At 42.2% G+C, this 13,322-nt stretch overlaps 1 protein-coding gene across 6 annotated transcripts in view; it reads left to right on the plus strand.

Moving 5' to 3' along the window:
- Window positions 1–13,322, plus strand: part of LOC115162870 (fibroblast growth factor receptor 2) — a 115,074-nt gene that overhangs the window by 23,009 nt on the left and 78,743 nt on the right. For 4 of the 6 annotated variants that reach the window (XM_029714369.1, XM_029714350.1, XM_029714359.1 and 1 more), the window contains exon 3: window positions 7,193–7,462. The exons of the other annotated variants lie outside the window; for them this stretch is intronic. In XM_029714369.1, coding sequence (XP_029570229.1) covers window positions 7,193–7,462 — 270 coding nt within the window. The remainder of the gene's footprint in view (window positions 1–7,192; window positions 7,463–13,322) is intronic. 6 annotated transcript variants of the gene reach the window in all.

The following is a 13,322-nucleotide window of genomic DNA, read 5'->3' on the forward strand; positions in this document are numbered from 1 at the left end:
TGCTTAGTCTGCTCACAGACATGACAGACAGTTAGACAGATGGAGTGAGAAAGATAGGCAGCTAGATAGACAAGTGTGTTCTGGTGTGAGAATTGGTTGCAGCCTCTTGCCACAGTCCCTCACAGAGCATAATTCCCTCTTGCCAGGATGGTGTGAATGAATAGAGGAGAGGAGTGATAGCCACGCTGATAATAACTGTCACTGAGAGAGAGAGGGAGAGTTGAATTTAATTGAATTGAGAGGGAGAGAGAGAGAGATCCATTTTTAACAGAGACAAAACCAGCCAACTTTAGCATTCCAACTTTTTGCTTACTTTTTTTTATATCTGAAAGGTATTGCCGGTGACAAAGCCTGTACTTCTATTTCCGTCAACTGACCTAGTCATGATTTCGCCAAATTCCGCCAAATTCCCAGTATGAATGTCGCCTTTCATCTTACCGTCTTTGGCATGCATTAAATCATGAACATTCTATTGTTGTTGTCCGACATCAAACTTATCCTTGTAGTCAGTCCATGGGCCAGACCAAAAGTTTGGCCACTTTGGGGTGGCGAAGGTTTGATGGTATTATATTGTTCCCCGCAAGCCCCTGATCAAATTGATATATGATATCTTCTCCCAAAATGTTATAAATCGTGTTGTATGGGAGTCTATTCAATAGCATCTTTGCAGGCTGATAAAGAAAAGTTGAGACATGTTGGAATGTTCACATGCTCATTGAAATTGACTGTGGAACAATGATGAAACATTCTGTTTGGTAGATCTCATCTTATAAACCATGGGATTTGGCACATTTTTGCCATCAGAACTAATGATTTACCTAGACTGACTGTCACGCCTGCTCCCGCTTCTCCTCTCTGGCGCTGGGGCGCTGGAGGGCGCCCATTACGTGCATCGGCACTCATTGGACTCACCTGGACTCCTTTACTTTGTTGATTGCCCCTCTATATCTGTCTGCTCCTCAGTTTGTTCCCCGTGTCAGTATTGATGTCGTTACGTTTGTTTCTTGTCCGTTTTCCATTAAATGCTCACTCCATGTACTTGCTTCTCGTCTCCAGCATCGGTCCTTACACTGACTCATCATTGAAACAACAATGTTACAAATCACAGAACTACATATTTGTTTTAGGGAAATTGGTCATACTGTGAAATAATAAAAGAACAAGACATCCAGATCTGGTAGAATATCGGCTTTATAGTTGCCACCTTTAGTCTTTCGTAAAGCAATACTCAGCATAGTAAATGAAAGGTGTGCTCTAGAGGTCGACCGATTATGATTTTTCAACGCCGATACCGATACCGATTGTTGGAGGACCCAAAAACAGCCGATACCGATTATTTTAACTTAATATAATACATCAATAAAATCTATTTAGCCTCAAATAAATAATGAAACATGTTCAATTTGGTTTAAATAATGCAAAAACAAAGTGTTGGAGAAGAAAGTAAAAGTGCAATATGTGCCATGTAAGAAAGCTAACGTTTAAGTTCCTTGCTCAGAACATGAGAACATATGAAAGCTGGTGGTTCCTTTTAACATGAGTCTTCAATATTCCCAGATAAGAAGTTTTAGGTTGAGGTTATTATAGGAATTATAGGACTATTTCTCTCTATATGATTTGTTTTTCATATACCTTTGACTATTGGATGTTCTTATTGGCACTTTAGTATTGCCAGTGTAACAGTATAGCTTCCGTCCCTCTCCTCGCTCCTACCTGGGCTCGAACCAGGATCAAACTACAAATCTACCATTCCAGTGTTTTTCTTGCTATACTTTATTTACTTTGCCACCATGGCATTTTTTTGCTTTTACCTCCCTTATCTCACATCATTTGCTCACATTGTATATAGTCTTATTTTTTTTTTACTGTATTATTGACTGTATGTTGTTTACTCCATGTGTAACTCTGTGTTGATGTATGTTGTCGAACTGCTTTGCTTTATCTTGGCCAGGTCGCAATTGTAAATGAGAACTTGTTCTCAACTTGCCTACCTGGTTAAATAAAGGTGAAATAAATAAAATAAAAAATAAAATAAACATTGACAACAGCCACCCTCGATGCAGCGTTACCCATGTAGAGGAAGGGGAACAACTACTCCAAGTCTCAGAGCGAGTGACGTTTGAAACGCTATTAGCGCGCACCGCTAACTAGCTAGCCATTTCACATGGATTACACAAAGTCGGCTGTCTTTGTTAGGAAGAAATAGTCTTCACAGTTCGCAACGAGCCAGGCGGCCCAAACTGCTGCATATACCCTGACTCTGTTTGCAAGAGAAGTGACAAATTTTCCCTAGTTAAAAGAAATTCATGTTAGCAGGCACTATTAACCAATCTTTCTATATTCAAATCCTTTTACATTTAATTCAGCTTGTGTCATGTTAATTTAGCTTTTTGTGACCCGCGGAAACAACTTTGAAGATGACCACAAAATGTAAAATCCTCAAATGTTGCTTTGAGAAACCTGCACCGCTTTGTCATGTAAATGGTAAAATTGTGTGTTAGTATTGCATTTTAGAACCCCGTTCCCCCCGTCGCCCCAAGATGAAAGGTTTTGACCACTAAAGTTTTAGGCAAATTGGTATACATGCTCCAAACCGTTCAATAGTTAGGCTATCCATATTACCAGAGTTTATATTCTTTCTATTTCTATGGCGGATATGCGCCCGTACTTTAGATAATGCATTGATATATAGATGTGCAATTTAGATAATTAATTGAAAGCTAGCTATCTTGCTGAAATGATAACAGAGAGAACATAGGATATAGCTATTTGATCATGTTCGTGTGCATATCCAAATATGAATGACGTCTGGAATCCGACACAGTTTCACTGGAGTTATCAAACGGCAAGAGTCAGAAAAATGGCAAACCTCAACATGTCAACAGGTTGTGTAGGCAGGGTTTAGTTGAGACTCATCTCTTGACAGGTAGGCTGGTAGTAAGCTTGGGCGGTATACCGTATACCGGGGTATTTGGAAATAGCCATGGGATGGTTTTTCAGTACCGTCAATACCTTTGAAATGTTTTTCAATACATGTTTATATTTGTAGCTAAATACCTGCAGTCAACTTGTGCAATACGTTAGGAGATAAAGCAGATTGTGTTCTTCATTTCACCTATCACATTATTTTGCATTATGAAGCTTACTGTAGTTCCCCAGAGCAGTTGAGCTAGTCATATGTTTGTAAATAGCACAACAGCAGAAAGCGTTTTATATTGAAAGTCAAGTGTTTTTTTTGCTTCAATAGAGTTATCAGGGATGTGCAACTATAGTTTTCCTTCACAGAAAATACATTAGTGCAACACATTCGGCAGAAAATAGCTTAATTGTCATCAGATGACAACAGAAGTGCAACCCTATTTGGCTGACAGCCACACAAGTAAATGAGACAATGAAAAAACGATGCATGGCCATCATATTTCTAATGTTTATCATAGAAAGAATGTAACCAGCTACATTTCCTAATGTTTTGCTTAAAGTTAATCTTGCATTTTACCAGAGAAAAGTAGGCTGGCTACACCAAGAAAAGTACAAGAGAAGTAGCTGTGTTTTGATAGAATGCCCATTTGTGAATTCTCATCCGAGTGGAGAAGTGCAACTGAAGCAAAACATTTGTTTGATGCTGTGCAGAAATTACAATAAGAAGCATTTTTGATCTGCATTTACAAAACGCAGCAAAATATTTGTAATGTGTTTTATATTTTTTGATGGGGAGAATGGGAGGGAGAGCTGACTGTGGTAGGAATGGAGAGAGGTGTCTAGGAGTAGGATGAGTTCATATCAGAACACATCCTCCTGTGGTGTAGAAGGAGGAGGATGAGCTGAAAAGTCTGCAGTGGTGGTTTTCAAACCCTCAACCTCCACTGAGATGCTGCATTGTAACAAAGTCCATGGCCATAATCTGCTGTGTGGGTTATGGTTAGTGAATTTGGAGTGCGTGTGTTTCGAGGTGTAAGTGTGATTGGCCCCATGGTTCCCATGAATATTTGGGAATCCTGAAGGTGTCAACAGGTTTAGGGATGGGTCAGGTCAACAGTCATGGGAGGAGGAAAAGGAGGTGAAAGAGAAGAATGAGAGAGGAGAGACATTGATGAAGATGGACAGATGTACACACAGCTTAGAAGAGAGATACAACACCTCAAAGTAACACTTAAGCATATCTTTCCAAGTGTTCACCATTTGGAGTTATTTAACAATGTCCTGCCCCACCCCCCATTCTATGTGTGTGATGGGTGGTGCCTGTCATAGTATATGGCCATCCCCTCTCAGTTCTGTGTATATTAGCTTTCTGTACACCCCTTCTCTCTCACCTGTGTTGATAGAGAGGCCTAGCTCCCGAACTGAGCGCCTGTATCAGGCCTAGTGGAAGGCAACAGGAACAGCTCTTTCCACAGGCTTTGATCACACAATGGAGGGAAACGCAGAGTCAATAAAAATGCAATTAAAGTAGTATGGAAAACTATGTAGGGAAAAAAAACAAAGGTGGTGAATATAGCCCCCATCAATCAACACACACACTCCTCCTCAGACCATGCACAGTGGGTGGTGGGTGGAGAGGGATGGCTTAATTATTTCCGGAGTGAAGGAAAGATTAAAAAAATATCACAGTACTGGAACTATACCTGTGTGGGGCAATGTGCCCGGGGGGAGCGCTTAGAGCACACACGTTCTGGCATGGCCGGCTGCCTGCAAGTGGAATTAACTTTCTCTTCCTGCTCAGGGGTGGGAGTTAATGTAACACACACAATGAAGGTGGAATGTACTTAGGGAGGTGTGCTGAGATACAGGAACGGTTGGGAGTGCCTCTGTACTATGCCTCTAATTATTACTGTACAGTCAGCCAAATGTGGACTGTCTAAGACAGGTTAGCCACGTACAATATTTATTTTATGGAAAACAAGCGCACACACAATATTGCAATAAACAATCCAAAAATCTTGCACCTCTGCCAAGGTTTATTTTTGTAATGAAGGATTTTACTGAGTGTTGAAATCTGTAGACTGAGTGTGTCAAATCAAGGCAGAGGTTAGAGACTAGATTTACCATGTTTGTAGAGAGAGAGAGAGGGCTGGAAAACAGAGTAGTTAGACCTTTGGTTAGGTCAAGGTTTTGTTTGTAAGTCGCTCTGGATAAGAGCGTCTGCTAAATGACTTAAATGTAAATGTAAATGTCTTCTGTCTCGCTGTCCAAAAACAAGACAGGAAGAAAAGAAAAATGAGTGCTCCCTCTAAAACAGCTTTCACCCTTTCCTGTCTGGATTTTCTATCTGATGGGTGTAGGGGATTGAAAAAATACACTGAACAAAAATATAAACGCAACATGCAACAATTTCAAAGATTTTACTCAGTTACAGTTCATATAAGGAAATCAGTCAATTTAAAAAAGAAATCATTAGGCCCTAATCTATGGATTTCACATGACTGGGAATACAGATATGCATCTGTTGGCCACAGATACCTTTAAAAAAAGGTAGGGGCGTGGATCAGAAAACCAGTCAGTATCTGGTGTGACCACCATTTGCCTCAAGCAGCTCGACACATCTCCTTCGCATAGAGTTGATCAGGCTGTTGATTGTGGCCTGTGGAATTTTGTCCCACTCCTCTTCAGTGGCTGTGCGAAGGTGCTGGATATTGTCGGGAACTGGAACATGCTGTCGTACACGTTGTTGAGTAGGCAGGCCATGAAAGAACTGGGATATTTTTAGATTCCAGAAATTGTGTACAGATCCTTGTGACATGGGGCCGTGCATTATCTTGCTGAAACATGAGGTGATGGCGGCAGATAAATGGCATGAAAAATGGGCCTGAGGATCTCGCCACGGTTTCTCTGTGCATTCAAATTGCTGTCAATACCATAACCCCATCGCCACCATGGGGCACTCTGTTCACAACATTGACATCAGCAAACCGCACAACATCATACAGTACACGCTGTCTGCCATCTGCCTGGTACAGTTGAAACCGGGATTCATCTGTGAAGAGCACACTTCTCCAGCATGCCAGTGGCCATCAAAGGTGAGCATTTGCTCACTGAAGTCGGTTACGATGCCAAACTGCAGTCAGGTCACGACCCTGGTGAAGACGATTAGCACGCAGTCTTCCCTGAGACTGTTTCTGACAGTTTGTGCAGAAATTCATTGGTTTTAAACCTACAGTTTCCTCAGCTGTTTGAGTGGCTGGTCTCAGACAATTCTGCAGGAAGAAGCCAGATGTGGATGTCCTGGGCTGGAGTGGTTACACGTGATCTGCGGTTGCGAGGCCGGTTGGACGTACTGCCAAATTCTCTAAATCGACATTGGAGGTGGCTTATGGTAGAGAAATGAACACTCAATTATCTGGCAACAGCTCTGGTGGACATTCCTGCAGTCAGCATGGCAATTTCTTGTTCCCTCAAAACTTGAGACATCTGTGGCATTGTGTTGTGACAAAGCACATTTTAGAGTGGCATTTTATTTTCCAGAGCACAAGGTGCACCTGTGTAATGAGCATGCTGTTTAATCAGCTTCTTGATATGCCACACCTGTCAGGTGGATGGATTATCTTGGCAAAGGAGAAATACTCACTAACAGGGATGTAAACAAATTTGTGCACAACATTTTAGAGAAATTAGCTTTTTGTTCGTATGGATAATTTCTGGGATCTTTTATTTCAGCTCATTAAACATGGGACCAACACTTTACATGTTGCGTTTATATTTTTATTCAGTGTATATCTTGTTGTTTTTGAGGTACCTGTCCTCTCTCTGCTGTACTCACACTGGCTGGTATTTGTGCTGAAAGTGAGGGGGTCTGTTTATCTGTCTGGCCACAATGATTGGTTGTTATTCTCACAGGCTCTGCCTCCACCTCCATGCCACTGTCCACTCTCTACCCTCTGCTTTGGGCCATAACTGCATGCTTTACACATGAAAACACAACCCAACACTAAAGATAATGTTTAGGGTATGTCCTGAATGAGGGTTGTCATGTTAATATATGGTTTTAAGATAAAACAATTTGGGCCTCCTCTCTCTCTGTATCACTCCTCTTGGCTTTACGTTGATTTAAGTGCATCCATGGGGTTATGTGGTGTTTAAAAAAAATATTTCTTACACTATTGCTTGTTTCTTCCTCTTCCGCCTTTCTCCCTGTCTTTCTTCCCTCCTTTCTGTGCACACCCCTCCTTGGCCTCCCCCCCTTTTCTTTGCTCTGCAGAGCCTCCGACCAAATACCAAATATCTAAGCCCACCGTGTGCTCGGTGCACCCGGGGGAATTGCTGAAGCTCAACTGCCCTCTGCCCGGGGAGATGGGGACCATCACCTGGACTAAGGATGGTTCCTCTCTGGGGGTCAACAACCGCACCCTGATAGAGCGGGAGGTGCTGCAGATCCGCGACGCCTCGCCCAAGGACTCGGGCCTGTACGCTTGCAGCACCGTGGGCCCTCAGGGCAGCGACACACTCTGCTTCATAGTGAACGTCACAGGTGAGTCAGGGAGCCAGGCAGGAAGCAGGACAGAGTAACCAGCCAGTCAGGGCAGGGAGCAACCAATAAGCCAGGGCTGGGAGAAACGAGCCAGCCAACCAGCCTGCAAGGGCAGGACAGGGACAGACAAAGGTAGGGTTGGTCATAGTGTAGGTCCTACACTCTTAGAAAAAAAGATGCTAAGTAGAACCATATAGGGTTCTTCAGTTTGTCTCCATGGGGGAACCTTTTTGGTGCTAGGTAGAACCCTTTGCCGAAGGTTCTACCTAAAATCCTATATGAAGGGTTCTTCATAGAACTCTCTGTAAAGTGTAATAGCTAGGATTCTCTATAAAGGGTTCTTCGTAGAACCCTCTACAAAGAATTCTACCAAGAACCCTTTTATCCTCTATAGGTTCTTCCTAGAACCCTCCATGAACGGTTCTAGCATTATTTGCATATTTTTTTCATGACGATACATTAGATACAGTATATCATAAGGCCTTTCTTTCAGGGCCTAGTTATGTCCTAACACAGCGGATGGAAACTCCTGGTTTACAGTCACATTATGTTAGTCACATTATGAGCTTTGATCAGCATGACATTTCAAGCCTGATACTACCTGAGCCCTACATTAAAGACATTTTATGAGCCCTACATTAGACATTTTATGAGCCCTACATTAAAGCCATTTTATTTGTATTTATTTTTTATTTCACCTTTATTTAACCAGGTAGGCTAGTTGAGAACAAGTTCTCATTTACAACTGCAACCTGGCGAAGATTAAGCAAAGCAGTGCGACACAAACAACAACACAGAGTTACACATGGAATAAACAAACATACAATCAACAACACAATACAAAGTCTATATTTAGTGTGTGCAAATAAGGGAGGTAGGGAGGTAAGGCAATAAATAGGCCATAGTGGCGAAATAATTACAATTTAGCAGTTAAACACTGGAGTGATCATGTGCAGAAGATGAATGTGCAAGTTGAGATACTGGGGTGCAAAGGAGCAGATGGGCTATGTACAGGTGCAGTGATCTGTGAGCTGTTCTGACAGCTGGTGCTTAAAGTTAAAGAGGGAGATATGAGTCTCCAGCTTCAGTGATTTTTGCAATTTGTTCCAGTAATTGGCAGCAGAGAACTGGAAGGAGAGGCAGCCAAAGTAGGAATTGACTTTGGGGGTGATCAATGAAATATACCTTCTGGAGCACGTGCTACGGGTGGGTGCTGCTATGGTGACCAGTGAGCTGAGATAAGGCGGGGCTTTACCTAGCAAAGACTTATAGATGACCTGCAACCAGTGGGTTTGGTGACGAATATGTAGCGAGGGCCAGCCAACGAGAGCATACAGGTCGCAGTGGTGGGTAGTATATGGGGCTTTGGTGACATAACGGATGGCACTGTGATAGACTGCATCCAATTTGTTGAGTAGAGTGTTGGAGGCTATTTTGTAAATGACATTGCCGAAGTCAAGGATCGGTAGCATAGTCAGTTTTACGAGGGTATGTTTGGCAGCATGAGTGAAGGATGCTTTGTTGCGAAATAGGAAGCCAATTCTAGATTTGATTTTGGATTGGAGATGCTTAATGTGAGTCTGGAAGGAGAGTTTACAGTCAAACCAGACACCTAGGTATTTGTAGTTGTCCAGAGCAGTGATGCTGGACGGGCTGGCAGGTGCGGGCAGCGATCGGTTGAAGAGCATGCATTTAGTTTTACTTGCATTTAAGAGCAGTTGGAGGCCACGGAAGGAGAGTTGTATGGCATTGAAGCTCGTCTGGAGGTTAGTTAACACAGTGTCCAAAGAAGGGCCAGAAGTATACAGAATGGTGTCGTCTGCGTAGAGGTGGATCAGAGAATCACCAGCAGCAAGAGCGACATCATTGATGTGTGCAGAGAAAAGAGTCGACCCGAGAATTGAACCCTGTGGCACCCCCATAGAGACTGCCCAGAGGTCTGGACAACAGGCCCTCCGATTTGACACACTGAGCTCTGTCTGAGAAGTAGTTGGTGAACCAGGCGAGGCAGTCATTTGAGAAACCAAGGCTGTTGAGTCTGCCGATAAGAATGTGGTGATTGACAGAGTCGAAAGCCTTGGCCAGGTTGATGAATACAGCTGCACAGTATTGTCTCTTATCGATGGCGGTTATGATTTCATTTAGGACCTTGAGCGTGGTTGAGGTGCACCCATGACCAGCTCGGAAACCAGATTGCATAGCGGAGAAGGTACGGTGGAATTCGAAATGGTCGGTGATCTGTTTGTTAACTTGGCTTCCGAAGACCTTAGAAAGGCAGGGTAGGATAGATATAGGTCTGTAACAATGTGTCTAGAGTATCAAAGGGGATGACCGCGGCAGCTTTCCAATGTTATACTGTTATAGCCTACCGCAATCGTGCGCGTTCTCTCTTTATTCAAACTCTCTTGAGTTCAATTGGCTGCTATATTTAACATTCAGCAAACAAGAGCTTGTATCCCTCTTTGAAAAGAATATTATAAGAAATGCAAAAAATATAAAAATGTTTACAGCAAGAGCTAAGGAGCATTTTTTAAGGAGCCCAGCGGAGCGCAGGTGACTATTGCGCAACAGACAAAGGCTATAAGTTAGAAGCTTATGCATAGCCCATCATTCATAAGCTAAATGTAGGCTACAACTAATACTGCATTGAATTAATTACCTAAAAGAGGTAGGCTAGGATATGTAGTGCTGACGTATGCACTGATTTAAAGCAACGATATTTGAGTGATAAGCTGTTTTAAAACTCTGCAGCTGCAATTTAGAATTTTTTCTTTACAATAAAAAAAAATAAGGTGACCCCGAAAGCCAGATGAATATGTGTAAATTAGACATGCATTCAGTACTTATATGGCTGTAGCATAGGCTATGCTGCAGCAAATCAAATCAACGTTTATTTGTCACTTGCGCCGATATTACAGTGAAATGCTTACTTACAACAGTGCAAAAAAGGTATTAGGTGAACAATAGGTAAGTAAGAAATAAAAACGACAGTAAAAAAGACAGTGAAAAATAACAGTAGCAAGGCTATATACAGGCACTGGTTAGTCGGGCTGATTTGAGGTAGTATGTACATGTAGATATGGTTAAAGTGACTATGCATGTATGATAAACAGAGAGTAGCAGTAGCGTAAAAGAGGGGTTGGTGGGTGGTGGGACACAATGCAGATAGCCCGGTTAGCCAATGTGTGGGGGCAGTGGCCCAACTGAAGTAGTATGTACATGAATGTATATTTAAAGTGACTATGCATATATGATAAACAGAGAGTAGCAGCAGCATAAAAGAGGGGTTGGGGGGGGCACACAGTGCAAATAGTCCAGGTAGCCATTTGATTACCTGTTCAGGAGTCTTATGGCTTGGGGGTAAAAACTGTTGAGAAGCCTTTTTGTCCAAGACTTCGCACTCTGGTACCGCTTGCCATGCAGTAGAGAGAACAGTCTATTACTGAGGTGGCTGGGGTCTTTGACCATTTTTAGGGCCTTCCTCTGACACCGCCTGGTGTAGAGGTCCTGGATGGCAGGCAGCTTAGCCTCAGAGATGTACTGGGCCTTACACACTACCCTCTCTCTGCCTTGCGGTCGGAGGCCGAGCAATTGCCGTACCAGGCAGTGATGCAACCAGTCAGGATGCTCTCGATGTTGCAGCTGTAGAACCTCTTGAGGATCTGAGGACCCATGCCAAATCGTTTTATTTTCCTGAGCGGGAATAGGCTTTGTTGTGCCCTCTTCACGACTGTCTTGGTGTGTTTGGACAATTCTAGTTTGTTGGTGATGTGGACACCAAGGAACTTGAAGCTCTCAACCTGCTCCAGTACAGCCCCCTGTCACAAGAAAAAAAGTTACATGCATTGTGAGCTATGCTCCTACTGAGATACGCTGTCTGTCCCCACCCTGATCGTTGATGATTGATCATGCAGATAGCAGAGAGAAGGCCATAGAGAAGCCAGATTTAGACATCACATAATTTAGCAGTTCCATTTCAAGTCATGCAGTTGATAGAAATAATTTATAATAATTTACCAGTTTCTCGCAGTTATTTATCCTGGGAAAAGGGAGTGGGTTTGGGCGGTAAATCTTGCTAACCTGTTTCCCGGTATTCAACCCTCCAAATTGATTATTGATGCTACCTAAATCATTAAAACTGGAACCATTTCGCTGGTATATTAAGTCCAACTACTAACAAATTGGATTAGTTTTTCAAAATATACAATGCCAGTCATAAGTTTGGACACACCTACTCATTCAATGGTTTTTCTTTATTTTTACTATTTTCTACATTGTAGAAAAATAAACTATGAAATAACACATATGGAATCATGTCGTAACCAAAAAAGTGTTAAACAAATCAAAATATATTTCATATTTGAGATTCTTCAAAGTTGACTTGATGACAGCTTTGCACACTCTTGGCATTCTATCAACCAGCTTTATGAGGAATGCTTTTCAAAAAATCTTGAAGGAGTTCCCACATATGCTGAGCACTTGTTGGCTGCTTTTCCTTCACTCTGCGGTCCAACTCATCCCAAACCATCTCAATTGGGTTCAGGTCGGGTGATTGTGTAGGAAAGTTCATCTGATGCAGCACTCTATCACTCTCCTTCTATGTCAAATAACCCTTACACAGCCTGGAGGTGTGTTTTGGGTCACTGTCCTGTTGAAAAACAAATGATAGTCCCACTAAGCGCAAACCAGATGGGATGGCTCATCGGTACAGAATGCTGTGGTAACCATGCTGGTTAAGTGTGCCTTGAATTCTAAATAAATCACAGACAGTGTCACCAGCAAAGCACCCCCACACCATCACACCTCTTTCTCCAGGCTTCACGGTGGGAACCACACATGCGGAGATCATTCGTTCACCTACTCTGCGTCTTACAAAGACATGGCGGTTGGAACCAAAAATCTCAAATTTGGACTTCCACCGGTCTCATGTCCATTGCTCATGTTTCTTGGCCCAAGCAAGTCTCTTCTTCTTATTGGTGTCCTTTAGTAGTGGTTTCTTTGCAGTAATTCGACCGTGAATGCCTGATTCATGCAGTCTCCTCTGAACAGTTGATGTTGAGATGTGTCTGTTACTTGAACTATGTGAAGCATTAATTAGGGCTGCAATTTCTGAGGCTGGTAACTCTAATGAACTTATCCTCTGCAGCAGAGGTGACTCTGGGTCTTCCTTTCCTGTGGCGGTTCTCATGAGAGCCAGTTTCATCATAGAGTTTGATGGTTTTTGCGACTGCACTTGAAGAAACTTTCAAAGTTCTTGACATTTTCCGTATTGACTGACATTCATGTCTTAAAGTAATGATGGACTGTCGTTTCTCTTTGCTTATTTGAGCTGTTCTTGCCATAATATGGACTTGGTCTTTTACCACATAGGGCTATCTTCTGTATACCACCCCTACCTTGTCACAATGCAACTGATTGGCTCAAACGCATTAAAAAGGAAATAAATTCCACAAATTAACTTTTAACAAGGCACATCTGTTAATTGAAATGCATTCCAGGTGACGACCTCATGAAGCTGGTTAAGAGAATGCCAAGATTGTGCAAAGCTGTCATCAAGGCAAAGGGTGGCTACTTTGAAGAATCTGAAATATAAAATACATTTTGATTTGTTTAACACTCTTTTACACTTTTTTGGTTACTACATGATTCTATATGTGTTATTTCATAGTTTTGATGTCTTCACTATTATTCTACAATGTAGAAAATAGTGAAAATAAAGAAAAACCCTTGAATGAGTAGGTTTGTCTAAACTTTGGACTGGTACTGTATGTTATTTATCAACCAATCAATATACATGCAAAAACACAGATATTGAAGCAAACAATTCTTAAAATCAACCTGTAATAGAGCATGTTGGGAA

The sequence above is a fragment of the Salmo trutta genome, chromosome 2, assembly GCF_901001165.1.
Source record: "Salmo trutta chromosome 2, fSalTru1.1, whole genome shotgun sequence".
NCBI classification, from domain to species: Eukaryota; Metazoa; Chordata; class Actinopteri; order Salmoniformes; family Salmonidae; genus Salmo; species Salmo trutta.